Here is a 22,274-nt window from a genome sequence, read left to right on the forward strand (position 1 = left end):
TTTTTCATAAACATGCACGTGGATGAAGTGGACAAAGACCAATTCATCAGGAGGAGTCTGCAGTCTACAAAACTGTGCAGGCTGTGAAAACATAGCCCTTCTTGTTTGTTCAGAGGTGTGCTTCATTTGGGAGTTCCAAGGCATGATCCTGCAAATCTGTGTGCAAGAAGCACTGGGCTGTGGGACTTGAACACCAAGCAGCATACAAGATGCAAATAAGGTTAAGCACTAGCCATAATATTCCTCAATGCAGCCTTTGTAAGTCATGGGCCCCTTACTCCTGAGACCCCGGGATAAAAATCAAGCAAAATATGTGGGCAGGATGGGCATTTATGTGAGAATATCAACTTCAAAGCCATACAATTGAAGTATTTGGCTAAAAGGTTCCCCTGTGGACATCATTCTGTGGGCTGGATTGAATTGGTGGCTGTTCAGTTGAAAGCACTGGGTTCTCAAGAACTTCTGATCATGCTGATCACTTTTTTATGTTGTGCTTTATGTCACACTGCATCCATGCTGTGTAAGCCCTGGGTATTCAGGTTTTGCAATAACTCATGTAGGAAGTAAGGTTCTCAGAATCAGCCTAGATGTATTACCCAAAGCCAAACCATACAAGTAGAAAGTATATTTGGAAAACCAACCAACCAACCAACCAACCAACCAACCAACCAAAAGGTCCACGTACCCAGGGAGCCTTTACGACTGTAGTAATTGTCCGTGGTGAAGTTGCAACTGCTCTTAATATAAGCTCCTGAGAAGGATTTTTCTGATACACTTCTGAGAAGCCCATCATCAATGCTATTCCAGGGACATATTCTACAGCTCTAGAGATAAACAATATATGACATGCTCAGGACCTTCATAACATCAACCAGTGTAACAAGAGCAACACATCAAATGACAAGGTATTAGACTGCATACGTTATAGTTGTCCTCTTTATCCAGGATGGAAGTTTTGCCCAAGCGAGCTTCACCTGTACGGCTGGACTCTTTGAAATTTGGCCTGTGGAAGCTCTTGCTTCAATTCTATAGTCCCGGCATTCCTTGCCCCACCTGAGCCTGGCCTTTGGGAGGAAAAGAGACATCAGAATTTTGCAAATAAAAATAACAATAAAAATCTGTCATCATGTAAAAATAAATGACTTTTTAATGAAAATTCAGTGCCATCTTCAATGCTTCTAAATATGCCTAAATATACCTCAGGAAAAGGTGCTCTGAGCAGCATAGTCAAATGCAAAATGGAACATCTTGTCTATCCAGTAGCCTAAGATTGACATGGGTACAGCTATGCTTCATACAACTTGAAGAGACAACCATCTGAAATTCACGTACAAAGGAAGGGAATGGGCCAGATCCTCAACTTGTGTAAATTGGCATTTGAGCTAGTCAAACATTTTCACATTTTCCAAATTTAGCTACAAATGTTTTTCAAATTTTTTTTTAAAGTCACAAATTTTCTGTTTTTCTGATGGCTTATAAAAAGTGGTTGAATTTTTTCAAAAGTTCAAAATGTTGATGAAAACTGTTTGTGAAAAATTGCAGCAAAATTTGTTGTCTTTGTGTGACCATCTCTAATGAGCATAATCATCTAGTTATTTGATATCTCTGGACCTGTTAAAGGTCTCACTTGATGGAGCTAGTTGTTTCTTTACCTGTGCTTTGAAAGGCAGTATTACAGAATCAGCACATGCTTTCCAGTTAGTTTCAGCAAGCTGAACTATCACCAGTTGCACATCGACTTTGGCAGCAGCAGAGTTAATATATGCTGTGGCTTGGTAACCTTGATTTTTGTTGTCATTTCTGACTGCCCGAGCTACAATGGTGAGCCCAGGTGGAAGTACATCTCCCAGGAAATTGGTCTGAAAAACAAAACAAAAATGGCAATGCTTAAATGCACATATATATTTTCAGTGGTAAACATCAGATTCCTTTTCATAGAATCATAGAGCTGGAAGAGATCTCAGGAGGTTATCAAGTCCAGTCCCCTGCCCAAGGCAGGACCAATCCCAACTAAATCAACCCAGCCAGGGCTTTGTCAAGCCGAGACCTAAAACCCTTTAGGGATAGAGATTCCACCACCTCCCTAGGTAACCTATTCCAGTGCTTTGCCACCTTCCTGGTAAAATAGCTTTTCCTAATATCCAACCTAGACCTCTCCACAGTAACTTGAGACCATTGCTCCTTGTTCTTCCATCCATCACTACTGTGAACAGCCTTTCTCCATCCTCTTTGGAACCTCCCTTCAGGAAGTTGAAGGCTGTTCCTCCCTTCTCTTCTGCAGACTAAACAAACCCAAATCCTTCAGTCTCTCCTCATAGGTCATGTGCTCCAGCCCCCTAATCATTTTGGTCGCTCTCCGCTGGACCCTCTCCAATGCATCTAAATCCTTTCTATAGCAGGGGGCCCATAACTGGACACAATATTCTAGATGTAGCTTCACCAGAGACGAATAAAGGGGAATAATCACTTCTCTGGATCTGCTGGCAATGCTCCTTCTAATGCACCTCAATATGCCATTAGCCTTTTTAGCTACAAGGGCACACTGTTGACTTGTTGAGCCACACCGATAGCACCCTCACTCTTCAGCAGTATAGGACCTGGGCTGATTGACAATGAATATAATTCCAGACTCTTCTTATTATTTCACTGTAAGCTTTGGTGGGCTATTCTCTTGTTTTGTTTCAGCTCATTAAAGAATTTTTAAAATGCACAGCCGTTTTGACACAAGATCCACAACTCACTTAAGCCTTGTCAAAGAATTTAAGATTTTGTGTATTATTTTTAATATTTCTAGAAATATTAATGGATTTCTAGAACACTCATTGGATATTACCATAGCAATATATTCATTCAGAAGCAATTCTTATGAGCCATAATGAGAGTTGTGGGCTTCTTATTAATTACAGAATTCATACAATATTATGAATCCTTTGGATATTTCTCTGTGTTGTTGGGCTAGGTTGGTGTATTATTATTAAGATACATTTACTTGGAATGGATTCAGAATGCTACAAATGCACTGAAATTAAGGATCATGAACAGTCACTGTGCTAACTAGTGCTTAAGTGTATATCTCCCTATAAGTAATGCATCTGTTTTACTGAGCAGATGGCCAGATTTTCTCTCTGTTACACTAGACTTATACTGATTACTTCAGCCTCTGCTCTGGAGACTAAGCATCACAATACTAGGATTTAACATTTAAATATACACATTTTTTCATAGTTCTCAATGAATATATACATTATATAGGACACATGCCTAGGTTGTGTTTGTCAGTAGACCTGGTGGAAAATTTTACGTCAAAAGAGTTTTTGATGGAAAATATTTTATCAGTGAAATAGAAATTTTCATTAAACATTCGCATTTTTGTGTTTTCATTAAAAATCTTTCCATTTCTAGTCACCTAAAATAAAACAGTTCTTTGAAACTGAAAGTTTTTAATTGCTGAAAACTCCTCCACTCTTGAAAAAAGAAAAGTTAAGGCTAAAAAAAGGAACTTTATAAACCTCTGTAAAAAATTTTCACAGGAAAGAAATAATTTCTGGTTTTCAGCTTGTAAAAAAAAAAGATCGCTCTGGAGGGTGATGGTGAGTGATCACTCACAGTGGTTAATGGCTAAAGGCACAGGCTAGGCTAACAATGCCACTTTTGCAGCCTTTAATTCCTAGACAAAGACAAAATTTCACCTCATGTGCAAAGCTAGAATCGCTGCTGCTGCTGCTGCTGCTGCTGCTGCTGCTACTGCTGCTGCTACTGCTGCTGCTGCTACTGCTGTTCCTGCTGCTACTTTCTTGGCTGCTGCTGCTGCTACTCTTTCGGCGGCTGCTGCTGCTGCTGCTTCTTGACTGAGGGGAAGATGATGATGGTGATGACGATGATGACGATGATGATGATGAGCTGCTTGATGATGATGGACTTCGACTCTGAGAAGAGAAATAGGTAAAAAACTGCAGAATAGGTATCTGGCTAAATCCAGTTCTTATCACGAAAACACTCTCTCCTAAATGGAAGCAACTTGTTTCAATAATCAGGTACTATGTCCCCCAGAGTCACCTACGCATTGTAATATATCATTATAAAACTAGCTCTGGGTAAAATATATTTTTAAAAGGGCAAGGGTTTTTTTTCATCACAAATCAATTTTCTTGTTTTGTGACCTGTCCTCACAGCAAGAACTTTACAGGAAGAACCCATAAAGCTACTACATGATCCTCTCCTTTTACTAACTCCTCAAAACTCACCTCTGCTGTGATGCACACAGAATCTGCCTTCTGATAAGGTTTAGGCAGGTTGCAAGCTCTTATTACTGCTATTGATTGTCTAAGAATTCTGCTCATAGCTAGTCTCTGCTAAAATATCTTATTATTTTGTTACTTTCCCCTCTCTCCCCCACTTTGTGTCTGTTTGTAATTTACTATATAATTCTATACCACTTCACTCAACATAGCCTTGATCTTGTTGAGGCTTCTGTGTATGACAGAAGTATGCAGGTATACTACTACTACTACTAAATAATTAATATGATTACCATTTCACTGTGGATGCTCTAGATAACACCATAGTATTCTTCTCACATTCTGACACTGGATATCAAATTATTTGGAGTCCGCATGAAATGAACATAAATGTCAATTTTCTCCTCCCATTTTCCCAGTAACTCATGTTAAAGTGGAACAATCAATAAAAGAATCATTTTCCTTGCTTTAATCCCATCAATTTAAGTCTGTTCTACAAGTTCTCTCCCTCCAAAGTGCTGTGTTGAATGCCATATCCCCTATCACATCCCAAGCAAATGTCATCCTTTATGACATCCCACACCTTCTGCTTGTGTCAGCCTCTCCGTCTCTTTCCTTCAATCTTGATCTGTTGGACTCTTTTACTGGTACAATTGTCAAGACTGTCCTTTACATGATCAAATCAACTGAACTTACACTCCCTCATTTTTTTCATTTGCAAGTGTTGCTTTGAGAATGTCTCAAACATACACAGTCCTCGTGTGGTCTTTCTTACTTGCGCCACTCATCCATCTCAACATTCATATTTTTCTGTGGAGCATATCATTTGCTCATATTTCTTTTTTGATGCTCAGTTGTCAGTGCCACATCTTTCCTCTGCTTATTCTGAGTCCACCTCTCTCCTACACACCTCTCTATTTATAAAGATCCTATACTAGGCTATCTTCTCACTGTGTAGAATGACATCATCTGCAAACAACATGTACCAAAGTGTCTCCATCTTTTGCATGGATATCCAGGATGAGGATAAACAAGAAAAGGCACAACGATGACCCCTAGTGTATCTTTATCACCACTAGGGAGTTCTGATAGCTGACATTGCCCTTGCATACATGGCTTGAAGAAGCTTCATACTAAGGTCTGTATCATTTTTCCCCCCACATGCCTTCAGATGACTTTCCTGGGAACTTGGGCAAAGATCAATGGACTCTATATGAATAATTTTTCTTTTCTCTCTGCATTTTTATCACAAGCTTCCTCAGTGCAAAACCAGCGTCTATTGTCAATCTCTCTGGCACAGAGCCATATGGTTTTGTGCTAATATCTGCTTCACTTCTTAGTTTAATGATAATTAAATTAAACACTTTACTGTTGGACCTACCGAATGAGACTTGAAGCTGAGTCGGTACATTTCTGGAAGTTGCTTTTCCTGAAAAATTCCAAACAAATGATTGTCTTCAGTAATTTAACAAGAATAATATCACATTCAACTATGTATGACACATTAAAAACAGTTACCCAGTCTACAGATGAATCATAACTGCTGCGACTGGTGTCCTGAGACTTATCATGTTTCCTCTCATCTTTTTGACCAGGTTTGCTGAAAGGATATGACTCCTTGGAACGCCTCTTGGCATCATAGCGAGCTTTAGCAGCATTTTTGCTGCTGCTGCTGCTGCTGCTGCTACTGCTGCTGCTGCTGCTGCTACTGCTGGGTCTATTGGTGGTGGTTTCACTGCTGCTGCTGCTGCTGCTGCTGCTGCTGCTACTAGACCTGCTTGGCTGTTTGCGTGCAGCCTTGGAATGCTTCTTCTCATGAAAACCTCTCTCTTCAGGAGCACTAGTAGCGTGTACAGGAAGTGGTTTCTTAGAATGTGACTTAGCTGGATGTTTTCCTGCAACAACTTTGCTGCTTCTGCTGCCGCTGCTGCTGCTGCTGCTGCTGCTGCTACTGCCGCTGCTGCTACTGCTGCTGCTGCTACTGCTGCTTTTTCCAAATGGAGATAACTTCTTTGCTTTGGTTTTCGAAGGCCCTTTGCTGTGTGGCACTTTCTGATCATGTCCTTTATGCCCTTTTTGCTGTTTCTTATCTGATGGGGCCAATGAATCGACAAATGAAGCTGCATCTTTCTTCTTGAGTCTTATCTGGTTACCTGCCTTTGTGGTTCTATGCCGAGAATCGCTGCTAGACTCGCTGCTGGATGAACTGGAGCTACTGTTGCTACTTCTGCTGCTACTGCTGCTGCTAGAGCTGGATAATGCTTTTTTGATGCTGATGTTGAATGATTCTCCCTAGTAGAAGATGCGAGCAGAGAGACAATTATTATTTTGTTCCACTGAGGAAGTTTTTACATAAAATGTTTTATTGAGAGAAAGAAGTATTTCTGCTGTCTTCCAGAAAGCCAGATCTAGTTCCCAAATAGAGTCTTCATCTCTGTTTATAACTTATTTTAGTGATGATCACATGGGGATGTGCTCTTAACCAATACATTTAGATGAGTATGTGTAGTAGTTATAATGCATGGAATTACGCATGAATTTAATATTATTTCCTAATTATCCAAAGTAACAATTGCCTTGTTATTGTCATTTTATTTACTATGAAGATTGTACCATGTAGGTATATATTGTTTCCCACAAGTCTAAAAGTATACATTATAAACTTACCTGGATCTGGATTGTGGGATCATCAAGGATTTTCTTCAGTTTTTTAATTGCCTTTTTTCCAGAAGTTAGTTCTGTTTCTGTGTCTTCAAATGTCACTAAGCGCACCATTTTTGCAGCAGCTTGATCACCTGCTTGAATTGTCACTTGTATTTTCTCAATTGGCGAGTCTGTATGGACTGACATTACATGGCAATTAATGTCACTGTTACTGTTTATTGTAATTAATAGCAGTAGAAGATAACAATAGCCCAGAACGTGCTAATTTCTGCTTTTATATTATATGTGGGAGATAAAGAAATATTTTTGCAGTTATTTTTGCATTTGATGAAAATGGCTATTTCTGGTATTTAGTAACTTTGATAGTGTGTCATGAAAATTGAACTTACATACATTTTCAACAGCACTGAGCATAATGCTGGATTCATTTCAAGTGAATAAAAAATGGCATAATCCAGTCAGCAGACCCAGGTCTCTGGAATATATTTATTGACCAGAGTTTATTAGTGGTGCCTTATTTGGCAACAGCTCTGATCAGGGATTTGTTATCATATCAGCCTTGAGAAATTAACATACATTTCTGTGTTTATATATTCATTGATTAGATATTGCATTTGCCTCTAGGCTCTTAAAGGATGATCCAGAATTTAGGCTGCTAGCCTGGGACTTGAGAAACCTTTGTTTAATATCGTTTTCTGCCAAAGATTTCCCGTATGATCATGGGTATTAATTTAGTCTTTTGGGGGTGTATTGTGAAAATACACATATTAAAGATTGTAAAGTGCTGAATTCTATGGTAAAGGGGGTCATGAACTGCCTATGGATAGAAAGACAAATATTTATTAATTTCTCTCAAGACAGTAGTATTTACCTGGTTTGAAGGAAACTTTAAAAGTATGATCCCCAACCATGTAATAGAGAGGAGCATTTCTGATAAATGCAGCATTTATACTTCTTCCTTCTGCGCAGACTTCAACTCCAAATGTACTTGCATTGAAACACATGGAACGAACAGATGGTACTTTCTGTTGGGATGACTGTCCAGCTGAATAGACTTTTTCTGTTGAAATGATTTCTGAAGAGAATCTACCCTATTTCATAACAAACACATGCCAATGTTAGAATCTGTGATACTGATAATAAAAATAATAGAATCAAATTATTAAGTCTCCTGTTTTAAGAACAGATTCCTGTATTTTATGAAGAGGTGATATAATGACTTGTTGAATTTTATGTAATCGCTGAAATTCTGGTAGGCTGACCCTGTTGTCAGCTGGCCAAACTGTCATCCCCAGTTTAGGATATCTATTTAGAATAGAAGGGGAATGGACATCAGGGTTTAAGACTAAAAAATGTAATTCCACCTAATAGCGCTAATTATTTTATTTTGCTTTTTTTGCTGAATGAGTCGAGCTGTGTTCACTGAATCCCAGTATTTCGATAAGCCTATAATTACTGTAGAGGTTCTAGACAAAAATAAATGTATAATAGAGAATTCTAGCCTACAAAAGACATTGAGCCAAATTGCGGAGCCATTACTCATTAAACCCTTATCAAGGCAAAAGTCCCACTAGGGACTATAGTCTTCATCAGCTAAGAAAGTCATAAAGATCTCCTAAGATGGTCAAAGTGGATTATATTAGAAAGTGCTTCCCCTAAGTACTGTGTATATGACAAACAATGGTTCCAGAGGACCCACTGAGGTAGAAACCAAATCTGTTCAATGAGATTTATTATTTCCCTGAGCAAGGAGGCTAACAGCTAAAGAAACAGAACTACAAGTTTCCACTAGCTGGGTTCATGGTGCCTCTTAATATTGTAAAAGGTTTACATTCAATTTTACTTTTTCAGAAATGAGTAAATACTTCACATTTTTGTGGATTGCCTTACAAGATTCCGGAGGCATACTCCACAAATAGAACTTTTAATGGTAGCTCTTTCTTTTGTTAGTAAATTCCTACTCTTTTGGGAATTGTTCAAGATGGGGGTCATTGTTTAGTTGCTGTTCATTTAGCCTCACTTCAGCAGTAAGGGCCAAATTCTGTGCTGCTATTGTCAGTGGATGCAGCAGAGAGGCACTTGTGAAGATTAGGATTGAGCTTGTTTCAGTGCCACAGCTCTACCTTATAGCAGCCTCTCCATGATTGTCTATGGATTTTTCTATAGCAGAGCACTATGGCTATGCCCCTTGTTACCTCTATCCCAACCATGAATGAATGGCCAGTATGCCCCTCTGGTAGGGACTGTGAGGGGGACAGGACAGTCCTGTGCATGCCATCCCATCTTGCTCTTACATTGGCGGGGGGATGGAGAGGGCTAGGATATTCTATATGACCATTGTGTCTCCTATATGTTACTAGAGTATCACAAAGATGTTGGAATAGGAAGCCCAAACTGAAAACTGTGTCCCAAAAATGCAATTATATTCAGCCATTTGACTTAACACAAAAACTGACATTCATCCCTGAATCAGAAATGCCCCATTCCACAGCATTACATTTCAATTCTACCTATTGAATAATCCAGCCACCTCATGGAACGTTTTATAACCTTCTGTTAACTTACTTTGAATTAAACAAGAAGGCTGCATGACAGTTACAATGCATTTAAAGGTTGTGGGCCTTTCCCAGAGGAAATTGCTAAAATTAATTATTCAGGACAATGTTATAGTTTCTAAAAACAATTCTGTTAGCCTGACACTCTGATTAAATTTCAGATTTTTGTTATAGCACTACTATTGGGTTATTTTTGCCCCAGGGTTGTACATGACTCATTTTGAAAAAAAATAACACCGGTCAGAAATCATTAATACAAATTCTCTTATGGATAAAGGAGATAATCTTATACTGATTAAAAAACAAAAGGAGTGTTCAAAATCCAATATATGTTACCCTTATTTTATCACTCTCGCCTGACGCAGAACCTGAATCGAAGGACAGCTTCATTATGTCAGGGACTGCCTGAGGTAAAAGAACTGGAGTCATCTTAGCTGCTGCTAAATCTTCAACATTTCGTGTAACAGCATATGTCTTAGACCTGTAGAATAAATATGACGGGTAATGTTGTATCGACAAGCACTTCTGAAGAATTATATCATGTGGCATGTACTTAGCAACAAACATCCTACCTTACAAATTACTTCACAGATTTTCACAGCAGTCATCCTGCTAGTGAGATTGTCAAGCTCTGTAAAAGCTGCACAGAAATGCAGACCAACATTTTCAAAGTTGGATGCAAAAATTTAGGCACTTCTATGCATACTTAGGCTCTTAAATATGTGGCTTGATTTTCTGAAATTCTGCACACTTGCCTGCAAGAATCATTGAAATCAATGGGATCTGTACAAGTAAGCACACTGAAAAATGGGGCCACTTAGTCTGGTACCTGGCTATGTATTTAATTGCTTAACTTTGGCTGCCATATTTGACAATTATGGCCTTATTTTTAATTTTCAAAATTTTACATAGCCTAGAAAGGCTAATTTTTGGAATGCTTGTCTCTAAATTATTACTTTATCTTGAAAAACATTTAAACCCCCCCCCCCAGGAAAATAGGCCATGAAATGTAGATTCTTTTGTTACATATATTAAAAATGCCTTTGAAGAGAGGCATTGAGAGTACCTGAGTAAGACACCTGCAACTTGCTGCATTTTTGGTAGATCTGTTTTTCCCAGAGCAAGAAAGTTGAATATTCATATAGTAATATTCAGTACAGTGGTTCCTAAGCTGTGGTCGGTGAACTGCTGGTGGTCCAAGTGCACTTGAATAAGGTACTGTTAACGTGGGGTGAGATTTTGTATTGTACCTCTAAGAGCTCAGAATGAGAGGACGGCTGAGGTGGCTTTAAACCCAGTTATGTCTTCTCCATCTTGAGCTGCTCTATGGCCTGGAGAATTCTTCCCCACCCAGATGTGGAGCTTCTAAAGTCCCTTTTTACCTCTCCAACCCTTTTCCTTGGTATAAGAAGGCCCGTGCAGAGATGAGGATCTTGGCTCTTGTGCTTGCTCTTTATTTCCAGCTCTGTTAATTGCATTAAAATACAACTAAAAATACCTTATATACTCTCCTAATGCTTCCTTTTCATGTCAGCAATTGCTGTAGCTACCACAGCGTTGTTATGGGACTGTGAATGAGAGGAGGTGGCCTGCCTGACCGCGAATGGGGAGATGGCCTATGAGATGATCTCTATTATAATGAGGTCCACACTGTGCACAAGTCTGAGAGCTCTCAATCTCCCCTATATGAAAGGTGAATTTGTATTCATTTGATGGTGCTCTCTTCCTCTTGAAGACTCTTGCCATGCTGCGTGCACTGTAAAGCACACAATTGCACTTCATGTGGAACACCGCAATAAAACACGTGTCTCCCAGGGGGGCTTTGTTTGCTTTTCCTGTTCTCCCATTTTAGATAAGGACATGACAGCAACGCTACATGCTGAGCATGAGTAGAACCTTGAAGAACAGAAATATTCTTCCTAACAAACTGAGTGGATAAAAGAAAATACAAATCAACATGCATTTCAGATGGCTCATCTGGGTAAGGGAGACAAAGAAAAAAGCAAATGGCTTTTATTTCAGTCCCATTCAATAATTTAAATGACCACCGAACAGCAGGCTGGGTCTCCAGGCACAAAGCTCTCCTATTCCTTTTTTCTTTTAGTATTATTTTTTTATGCCAATAGACTACTTCTGCCACCTAATGAAAGCGGAGGATCAATTCCTCCCTGTTGTGCTCAGAGAGCTGACAATGTAGCTGCATCAGAGGTGACACATGTCAATGTCTGCAGAATCACACGGCACAGTAAAAATAGGCTGCAAGAGCCAGCTCTGGCTCTTTAACAAGAAAAAAACAGTTACAAAGAGGCCTAAAGCTATGGTATGAAAGAATCTGTTCTCTGTGATCCCCACACAAGGGAGAAAATAAAAGGGAGATTTTCCAATACATGTATTAGTGTATTTCTTGGATAAGAGAAGAAGCTGTTCATATATTTGTGATACAATACCAGCCAAATTCTATGTGTATGTGTGCATGTGCACCCGTGTATGTCGGTAAATCAGTTGAACTGGGCCTCTTTATGTCAGCAGTGAGTATTATCCCAAGTACTTAGCATAAACAAAAAACTACCTATGTATGACTCTTCATTATTTAAAATAAGGCTTTATTCATTTTAAAACAGGAAACGACCTACACCAATGTAGTATGCAAGTAATAACCCGATGTCCAAAATCTGATCACATATGCACCAATAAAAAGCCAAACAACCTTCATTGAAATCTACAGAATTATTCCTGATTAATACCAGCGAGAATAAATTTATAATCTGGCACAAAAATGTTACAAAAATAAAGTCTTGAACTGGTATGGCACTTCTCTCCCACACATCCACACTGTATCTCCCTAACAATTACATGTACCACGCACAGGCACACTTTTGTGCTCCTTTCTAGGAGAGTGAAATTATCTCATGTCACACAACATTCTGCAATTGTGTCATTAATCTTATTTATAAGAGGCTCCTGTGAAGCAATTTCTGCCAGGCCAACCTGCAATTTTTTAAAAACTGGGACACAAGCACCATTCAAGTGTAATGTATATATTTCAATAGCTTGTCATTATGAATGAGAGACACATTTTCAAAGTGTGTAGTGCATTCTCTGGCATCTCTCCATATATATACTTTAATCACAAGGCTCTGATTTTCCCTAAAGCTTATGTACATTTCTTTCTGTAAATGATATAGGGAAAATACGTTTTTAAGAGGCCATCTGTTGGCAAGCTGAATATAATACCAATAAATATGCAAAACTCAATAAGAGTGTGAAAAAGGTTTTTAAAATACCTAGGATTTGTATTGTTTTAGAAATTCAGTTTAGCTTTGATAGGATTGCATTGAAACAAAAGCTTTGTATTTTTCATGTAGTATTATTAGTGGGTAGCTGTGTTGAAAAGGGAGTCTGAGTCCTCATTGTGCTGTCCTGTCTTGAGCCTCTGTCTTTGTCATCGACACTTTAAATCAGTTCTTCAAAACTCAGTGATTTTTTACCTGGTTTTTATTTGCTACTGGAAACTGGTGTATCTCACCAGTCTCACAGATATGATGTCCCAGCCTAAATAATATTGATTTTTTAGGTTTTAATCACAATACCATCCTCACTGAAGTCTGATCGCTCTCAAAGCTAGCTCTCCCATGCAGCCAACTATCTTCCCACTATCTGTAATGTCACTGTAAGCTGGACCAGGTGTCCTTTTAAGGTCTCTTTCAGCTCTGTGTTTCTACAATTCCTAGGTAGCTCTCTGATTGTGACAAACATAAAGGCTCAGTCAAAGGGCCACATTGTAAAATACAGTTTCATTATGAAGGTTGCTCAAAAATGGCTCTACAAAGCAAACGCCTCCAACTTCACAGCTTCCCCGGCAGAACCACAGACATTTACCTCTCTCTCCCCCCCGCCCCGTATCCCCCTTCTGTTCTGAAATTTTATTTGTCTTTTTCATATGTGTTCATTTATTTTAATTGTATCCTTTGGTATATATGGTTGTGACTATTTTCTTCCACTATTTGATCTGAGGAAGTGGGTCTGGCCCACGAAAGCTCATCATCTAATAAACCACCTTGTTAGTCTTTAAAGTGCTACATAGTCCTGTATTTTGTTTCAGCTACACCAGACTAACACGGCTACATTTCTATCACCAATCCCAGTGGTTTCTTTAACAGAAGATGCAAAGCTAACTAGGTAAACTGTGTTAAAGCATTTCCAAAACATTGACTCCAATAGATTTCTCATGCCTTAACAGGAAGCACTGAACTATTCAAAATATCATTCCAAACAAATCCATATTAAATTAAGCTTTCCTGCTGATTCTCCCCATATTGGCTTAATATTTTTCCTCTTACATTTAAGATTGTATTTACTTGTCCCAGAAGTGCCCTGGTGACCTGGTTCAATGTTTGGTTCTCTAGTCAATTCCCCTTATCTGCACCTTGTTTCACTCTGAGTGCATATGTCATTACTCATTTGTTTTGTAGCCTAGATTTGAAATGCTTGTATAAGCAGATAAAACTTAGCAAAGATGAGCAACGTTTTATCATCATCAATAAGAAAAACTGATGGCAATAAAATGTTGCTCATCTTTGCTAGAATTTATATCGTTAGTTTACATGCTTGATAAGGCATTATCTAATTATATCTGTCTAAGATGATTCCAAGTGTTATTTCACAAAGGGTATGTCTACACACAGTGTTATTTCAGAATAACTGACATTTTGAAATAACAAAATGCACGTCTACACAGCAAGCCTGTTATTTTGAAATAATTTCAAAATAATGAGCTTCTTACTCTGACTTCTGTAACTCTCATTTTACAAGGTGTAAGGGAAGTTGAAGGAAGAGTGTTCTATGAATCTATGATTCATTCAACTTCCTACTCTGTAGTCAGCACCAAAAGCTGAGTTAAGCTACTTTGACTTCAGCTATGCAATTGAAGCTGACGTAGCTGAAGTTGCGTATCTTAAGTCGACTTTTTCCCTGTTGTGTAGATGTGCCCTTGGTATGCTTCGATACATGAAAAAACTTGGGAGGTGAACAAGAGGATGTGGTTTGAATAGGAAGGGTGGGATTCCTGGGTTCTAATCACACAGTTTTAATGCTGGCTCACTTTCTGACCGGAGACAAGTCATTTAATATTTCTGTGACTCAGTTTCCTTTTCTGACAGACAAGGAAAATAAGTTTTACTTGCTATGCAGGAGTGTTGTACAGTAGTTAAAGTTTGTATAACAATTTGGAGCTCCAAATACATACTCATTATTATTATTATTATTATTACTACTACTACTACTACTACTACTACTATTAATTCCTTACTCTTTCCTTTTACATGTCCCACTCTGGGATCCAGTGAGAGCAGCTGGCATAAATATTCATTTCAAGCTCATTTCAGGAATGGTTGTGTGGTTCATTCAAGAAACAACAAACAACTCTGGGCTTGCACAAATAATTGATGCTCTGTCAACTGTGGAAGAAGCTAGTCCCCCTGTTTAAGTTTCCAACAATGCTTCTGGAGCACTGGAATCCCCAATGTCAATGTGGAGAAGCTAATTATGATCACCCTAGAGAGAGTGAAGGATTCATTGTTGGAGGAGGGTGTAATATAAAATGCCTAATAGGACAGTTTGCAACCATAAGTTGGAAGGGTGACTTTTAAGGGTGAGTAATAATCAGCCTCCTTGGCTGCTAAACTGAAGAAGCCTTTCAGAGCTTCCAGGAGACAGTTAGCATGAATGCTAACTTCAGATGGGTCAAACATTGAATTCGTTCATTGCTGCCATATTCCCTAGAACAGAAGCTTGTTAACATCTCTAGACATTGTAGATTTCTATTGTGGCTGGCAATTTTTGTATGTGATGACCTTGATTTTCTGTGTATTTTGTGTGTGAAGATTTTCCTAAGCATTACTCTCTTCCATCCTAACCCAGCCTCTCTTTGTGCTGGTATTTCTATCTATTTTTGCTTCTTTGGCATCTGGCTGCAACAGTTTTCCAGAGTGTTTTGCAGTTGCTCACAATGGTAGTAAATCAAGTAGATTAGGCTAGAAGATCAAATGCCTGCCCCAGGAAAACCTGATAAACACACAAGATATGCTGAATGCTGTACAATTTCAAAACACTGATTGTATGTGTGTGTGTTCATTTTGCTTAAACCTAACCTATACTTTAAAATGCAAACTTTTAAATTCATTTATATTGTGTAAAATGAACAAGTAGTCGTGTGGCAACTTAGGGTGCAGCTACACAGCACCCTTATCTCAAAATAAGCTACATAATTTGTGCTATGCAAATTGCATAGCTTATTTCAATGTTATTTCAAAATAAGGAGCTATTTTGAAACGTCCCTTAACCCTCGTACAATGAGGTTTACAGGGACGTTGGAATAGCGAGCCAGTTATATTTTGATATAATCGACTTGCTCTTAAGACATGGAATACCTATTTCGGGATACCGGAGATATCCCCAAATAGCTCCGCTGTGTAAATATAGCCTTAGGGTGGATCTACACAGCAGGGTTTAACTCAAAATAAGCTATGCAAATTAAGCAACATCAATTGTGTAGCTTATTTCAAAATAGGCTATTTTGAAATTGGGAGCATCTACACAGCACTTATTTTGAAATAGAGCACTCTTCCTCTGACTCCCCTTACTCCTCGTACAATGAGGGTTACAGGGGTTGGAGTAAGAAGTCCTTCAGCTTGACAGTATTTCAACATTATTTCAAAATAACTGCCTGCTGTGTACTAAGTTATTTCGAAATAATGTTGCTGTGTAGATGTCCCCTTAAGGTGTGTCTAGACTACAGTGTTTTTTCGGAGGAAAAAAAAAAGGCCTTTTTTGGAAAAAACTTCCCCTAAGTCTAGACTGCTGCTGTGTTCTTTCTAAATTAAATCGAAAGAATGCTGTGGTTTTTTCGACCGCGGTAAACCTCATTTTATGAGGAAGAATGCCTTTTTTTGAAAGTGCTCTTTCGAAAAAAGGCATTCTTGAATGCAAACATGGGTTTTTAGACAGAGAACATCCAGACTGCTCACTTTTTCGAAAGAAGTGGTTGCAGTCTAGACGCCCTCTTTTGAAAGAGGCTTTTAGTCTAGACGTACCCTTAGAGACTAACAAAAATATATAGAATCATGAGCTTTCATGGGTAAAACCCACTCCATCAGATGAACTGGAGTGGAGTATATATGAATATAATATATATTTAAATGAATTAATGAATATAATTAAATGAATGTTATAAACAGTTTGGGCCTAAAAGTGGTTTAAAAGAGAAAAGCACGTGAAGACCATTGGAGAGAAGTGGTGTTCATTTAAGCATAATTTTTTATTCAATATATTCACTTTATTGACAAGTGAGTTATTCCAGACAGTGCCAGTGAGCCAAATTGTTTGCATGGGATGATTCCTAAAAAGGGAATGCATTCTATTTTTGAAATATTCCTTTCTGCATTGCCACATAGGAAGATAATATAATACCTTCCAAAGTATCACAACATGACTGATACAAATGGATATGAGAAAGTTTAGAAATCCCACTCATAAAACAGGTACTACTTACCTTACAGTAAGAACATCCATTTCTTGGCTGCAGGGTGGGATTTCCAATTTGAAATTCTTATCCTTAATATTCACAGTAGCTGCAACATTCACAGGGAGATTTAGATTTATTTTAGAATGTGCCTCCAATCCAACTTGGAACATGCGATTATTAGTTCCCATAACAAAGATCATATCCTTCACCATGCTGAAAAATTAGAACAAAATGGTAAAGTTGCATGCATGTAGTAAACAGCTGATAGATATTTACAACTGCACTGTGCATTTGGAGATATGAACATGGTATTTTGTACTAAGTGTTTACCTTACAGTCAGCTTTGATCGCACTTTAATATTGGCATTAAGTAAGTCGGGCAGTCTGAAATCGGAACTTGGTGCTGGTGAAATCTGTGCTTGAACTATTGAAAAGAAAGAGAAGAATATGAATAAGTGTGAAAAATGCCTTGCAGTGCTTCATACCATTTGATGTTCAGTTTGCCTTACCACTTCCTGAAACATGTGTGAAAGAAGCATGATACAAGCTTGTTTCCATTGCGAGTCCAATACACGTAGGCACAACGTGACGGATTTCTGAAGACAACAACGCTTTCGACCACTGGGTCCCTACACCACTTTGAAGATTATTTATGAGTTTCTTTATTGAGGGAAGTTTTTCCTCTGGTCCATACAATGCCTGCAATTATAGATTTTCTCTGTTTAAATAAGTTGAACTTGAATATCATAGTCCATGTCATAAATTATGCTCTAGGAGAAAGTCTGCCAGAGGTGATAATAACTACTGTTGATCAAAGTTTGAACTTATTGTACATGATCAGATCCTTACAGCAAAACATCTCATGAGTGTCAGGGAGAGGGGAGAAAGAGAGAGTGAAAAAAGAAACAATATTTTAAGCCTTTTGATCATGTGTCTGATGATGCTATCAAAGAGCTACCTGCAATGTTGTTTGCATGGAATTCTTATCAAGTTCACCAAAGAAGATTTCTTGTTCCAACATCTTCACATAGCCTGTTACAAGAGGTTTATCACTGGGCACTGCCTTCCAATCAGAGAGCTGTGTGGCAAGAGGAAGTTTGTCAGAATGTTCCTGGCATTGGTAGGATTAACCCCTCACTGCATTTTTTTTCTTGTGAACATACCGTTTTTAGAACTTCCCTCACATCAAATGCACTGTCAGAATCACTGTCAGGTGAGTGTCTTTTTGCCATCATCTCTTGCAGTCTTTCAGTTCTCAGTCCCAACTGTGTAAAGAAGTAAAACATACATGAAAAAAAAAGGAGGGATAAAAGGCCCGTGATAAAAATAGAAAAGTTGCCCATTTACCTCCAAGGGTTCAGCAATGTGTCCAACCAAATGGGTCCTGAATTTGGACAATACTGCTGATGGGATTATGCTGCCAATATTATTCAGTGCCAGAAACTGGGCTGACATTCCCATCATAAGAGGATCTAAAGAGAAAGGAAAATATACAGCAAAACGCAAGCTCAGTTAGTTTTTAAAACCACAGAGTGCAGACAGTATCAATTTACTAATTGCATAATATGAGCAATACAGCATGACATGAGAGAGGCCAGAAATCCCAGTCATAAAACTGATGTCATAAAACTGTCATATACAGAATATTCTGCATATTTGAACTATTAATGGACAAAATTACAACTCCCCTGCTTGTTGCATAGCAATTAGGCCATTTTTTCAATTGCTTCTGCTATATCATTTACATCCGGTCAGATTCTGTAACATCAGCTTATGAGATGCATTTATGAGACATCATTCAGTATAACCTGGCAAAAGGGATCAGGAATTGAAACAGATTTCCCATCCTTTGCTAACAGTTCAGGGAAAGTGTTATCGATGTCCTATAAGGACAGATGGCGAGGTGTAGATGTGTCTCCCAAATTACTCTAAGGCAGTTAAATACATCCAGTAGTAAATGCTGCAACTCCTTACATTAAGAGGCACTAAGTACGCTGTAATTATTAACTATAAAGTAAATACAGAGCAATGCAATTTCTATGTATTTTCCAGTCTTTAGTATTATCATGCACAATGGGGCAGATCGTACGGTATAGTTAACCTGTACAGAACACCTCAGATGGACTTGCACTAAAATGGTTTAAAGCTCATCTTTGCTCTCCCTTGATCTTCATGCAGCTCTAGTGAAAACAGCTTCAAGGCTCCTCTAAGAAAACTTTAGGGGCTTTAAGAGCAACAAGACCAAAACCACATGTGAGAATCGCCATATCACAAAGGCATCCTTACCTTTCCCTCAGCTATGCTTCCTCTTCTCTGGTTACATTAGCTGCAGCTAATGTGAGTGGCTGAAGAAACTGTATGTTAGATCTCTGCACTGGATGATCATTCTTACTTTGGAATTACACTTCACATGCTGCTTAAACTGGTTTCAGGCTCAGACTATACCATCTATGTAGTACCTAAGTTGAATAAACTTTACTGAGAACCTATATTGCCCCAATCAGATACATTATATAACACAGGAATCTAATGGAAAAAGGACAGGTGGCAACTGACTATGCTAGCGGGATCTATAATTTTCATACAGTTCCCAATATAGCTGAGAGATGCCATTTTCATGTAAGATGATGCCATATTGAGTCACCTACTAGGGGGAGAACCTAAGGGATTTGAACACCAGTAGTGCAAGACTTCACCACTTGAGATAGCTCTATTAGCTAGTAGCATTATCCTTATATGAAACAGCCACTAACACAGGACATGACACTTAGGCAGTATGTTACAGGTGCATGTTGTCTAGATTCTAGGCCATGAAGTCTTGTGGTTAATCCAAACATTGTATCTACTGACACTTAATAAGAAATTATGCTTGTAAATTATTAGGTGATTAACCAAAATGCTTTAATTTGAACAGAGAAAGGACATTTTCCATTGCTATGTGCTAGTAATTCATTCTTCTTGAGCATCAAATATTTTTAGTGTTCTGAAAAAATATTTATCAGTGGAAAATTGTGGTGGCACATTCATATGATGCACTGTAGCTATTATATCTGGAAAGATGTGGCAGTATCTAAATATATCTGACTAGATGATACATTTCATGGAAAAAAACAGTGCTAGGAAAATGCAGTATTAAGAAACCCTTAAATATTAATACATATATTTTAATTGATTCTGTAATAATTTTGAGGATATTTAGTGCCAGATCTTTTTTTCCCGAAAAACCTCTGTAGTGTAGACATAGCCACAGTGAATGTTATTAGAATCAGAATTTGCATCCCTAGGAAGCTGTGGTAACCAAATAATCTTTCTGTGTCTGGTATAATACTAGATGCTGCATTACTATTGTCATTATAATAATTCCTCTAGGATAAAGTCATTGAAATGTTTTTCACCGGTGACCTACTGCTGGTAAATCCATTCTGAAAGCTAGGCACTGGATTCTCCTCTAACTCCAATATAATATAGGAATAACTCTGTTTGGGGCAATTGAGTTACCTATATTTAAAATTAGCATGTGTGCGAAAAGAATAAGGCCTCCTGTCTCTGGAAGTAAAAACTTTACACACTAAATTCAGTGTCTCTCCAAACTCTTGGCACTTGTACTTATTGGATAAAGCTGTAGCATTTACTGTTTGACTGCAATTACTGGCTGCAACCAGGAAAAAATGAATCCATTCTCACAGAACACATTCACTTGCTACAGCCCCCCACTCTTTACACCCCACTTTGCTACATTGTGGCTGCTCACAAAAATATATTTTAAAGGGAAAAACAAGTTGTGGAAATGAATGTCTAAAACTAGAAACATACAACTGCATATTACTGGAAAATATGTATCCCCCTCACGGCATTTTAAAAGGTACAAAAGTTCATATAGCACATATTAGTGATTGTATTTCTTTAGGCTCGCTCTCTCTCCATCTCCAAGGTAGCAAGCATATGTATCATATATTACTGTGGGCACTGTAGTATGTACTATCCTTATGTTTATTGCAGAGCAGATTAAATGGTCATGAAAAATCCATGAAATAAAGGTAGAACGATAACAAGATGTATTATGTCTTTGTAAAAACAATAATAAATAAGTACATCTATATTTGGCATGGCAGGTTGAGAATATTTCAAGGACTTGTTTTTCCTTGATTTCTTACATAAGTGTCTTTAAATATCTTGATGAGTCACACAAGTGATGAAAACATCCATATGCAGAGGGATCATATTTATAAATAGAATTCTCCTAGGGCTCTGCATGGGGGGAAATGAGTACACTTTACTGAGGCCCAGAGACCCTAGTGGCCCCATTCTAGGCTGCAAATTGTAGTGTGTATGTATGAGGGGGGGTCATTTTACAATTTTGTACTGGGCCCAAAAACATGTTTGGGCCCTTCTAGCTACATATGCCACATTTTTGAGGCTGTCATGGTCATTTGTATGGGGCAGCCACTTAAATAATCATTATTTTAAAAAATAACTTGCATGAAAATAGTTTGAATTTGGTTGAGCAATCATGTGGCTTCTTCTCAGGCCCTCTCTTCAGACAACTTGTCCATTCACTGCCTATGACCTGTGCATGAAACTCAGATTGACAGGAATGGGATATCAATAAGATCCCATGCATTGATCTACGATATTGTACAGAAAAATTAAGGGTAAGATGGTGCAAGCAAAACCTATGGATGTAAATCTGAGTTAGTTGCTCATTGGAAAAGGAAATGTTTGTGTCTGAATATTTTCAAAGCTGAATGCTTAAAGATGAATACCTATTTTCTGGCGTGTTGGACATTCACAGCTGCAATGGAATTTAGGGGGCATTGCGAAGGGGGCTTAGCACTTTTAGAAATCAGGCCACTTACATTCAGTTTTGGTGCCCCACTATGATTTGAGAAGTTGGCCTATGTCTTCATTGTTCCTAGCATCCATGTTGGGCTGCCAGCATAGAATGTACAATGTAAATCACTTTAAAAGAAAGATGCTTAAGATATGGCATTATGTCCCTGATGATAGAAAAATTTACAGGTACACTGTACAATTGATAAGCAGTCACGAATCTATGGATAGAACAAGACCCATTACCCTGTATAATTTTCCCTACTTTTAACATATGTGTATTTTATTGCAAAGTCTATAGGGGTATATCTACACTACCCTGCTAGTTCGAACTAGCGGGGGTAATGTAGTCATCCACACTTGCAAATGAAGCGTGGGATTTGAATTACCCGGGCTTCATTTGCATGAAGCCGGCCGGCGCCATTTTTAAATGCCAGCAGTTCGAACCCCGTGCCGCGCGGCTAC

The 22,274-nt window shown here is 38.3% G+C and overlaps 1 protein-coding gene across 1 annotated transcript in view; it reads right to left on the minus strand.

The window, feature by feature from the left end:
- LOC102459916 (vitellogenin-1-like) overlaps positions 1-22,274 on the minus strand; it is a 49,998-nt gene that overhangs the window by 10,861 nt on the left and 16,863 nt on the right. Inside the window, exons 14-28 of the mRNA XM_075936328.1 lie at positions 18,327-18,451; positions 18,143-18,244; positions 17,938-18,057; positions 17,489-17,678; positions 17,310-17,403; positions 17,007-17,192; positions 9,794-9,938; positions 7,774-7,993; positions 6,906-7,081; positions 5,757-6,530; positions 5,620-5,667; positions 3,690-3,926; positions 1,653-1,859; positions 922-1,064; positions 686-824 (exon numbers count right to left, since the gene is read on the minus strand). Of these exons, the coding sequence (XP_075792443.1) occupies positions 686-824; positions 922-1,064; positions 1,653-1,859; positions 3,690-3,926; positions 5,620-5,667; positions 5,757-6,530; positions 6,906-7,081; positions 7,774-7,993; positions 9,794-9,938; positions 17,007-17,192; positions 17,310-17,403; positions 17,489-17,678; positions 17,938-18,057; positions 18,143-18,244; positions 18,327-18,451 (2,906 nt within the window). The remainder of the gene's footprint in view (positions 1-685; positions 825-921; positions 1,065-1,652; positions 1,860-3,689; positions 3,927-5,619; positions 5,668-5,756; positions 6,531-6,905; positions 7,082-7,773; positions 7,994-9,793; positions 9,939-17,006; positions 17,193-17,309; positions 17,404-17,488; positions 17,679-17,937; positions 18,058-18,142; positions 18,245-18,326; positions 18,452-22,274) is intronic.

The sequence above is a fragment of the Pelodiscus sinensis genome, chromosome 9 (genome assembly GCF_049634645.1).
Source record: "Pelodiscus sinensis isolate JC-2024 chromosome 9, ASM4963464v1, whole genome shotgun sequence".
Lineage (NCBI taxonomy): Eukaryota > Metazoa > Chordata > Testudines > Trionychidae > Pelodiscus > Pelodiscus sinensis.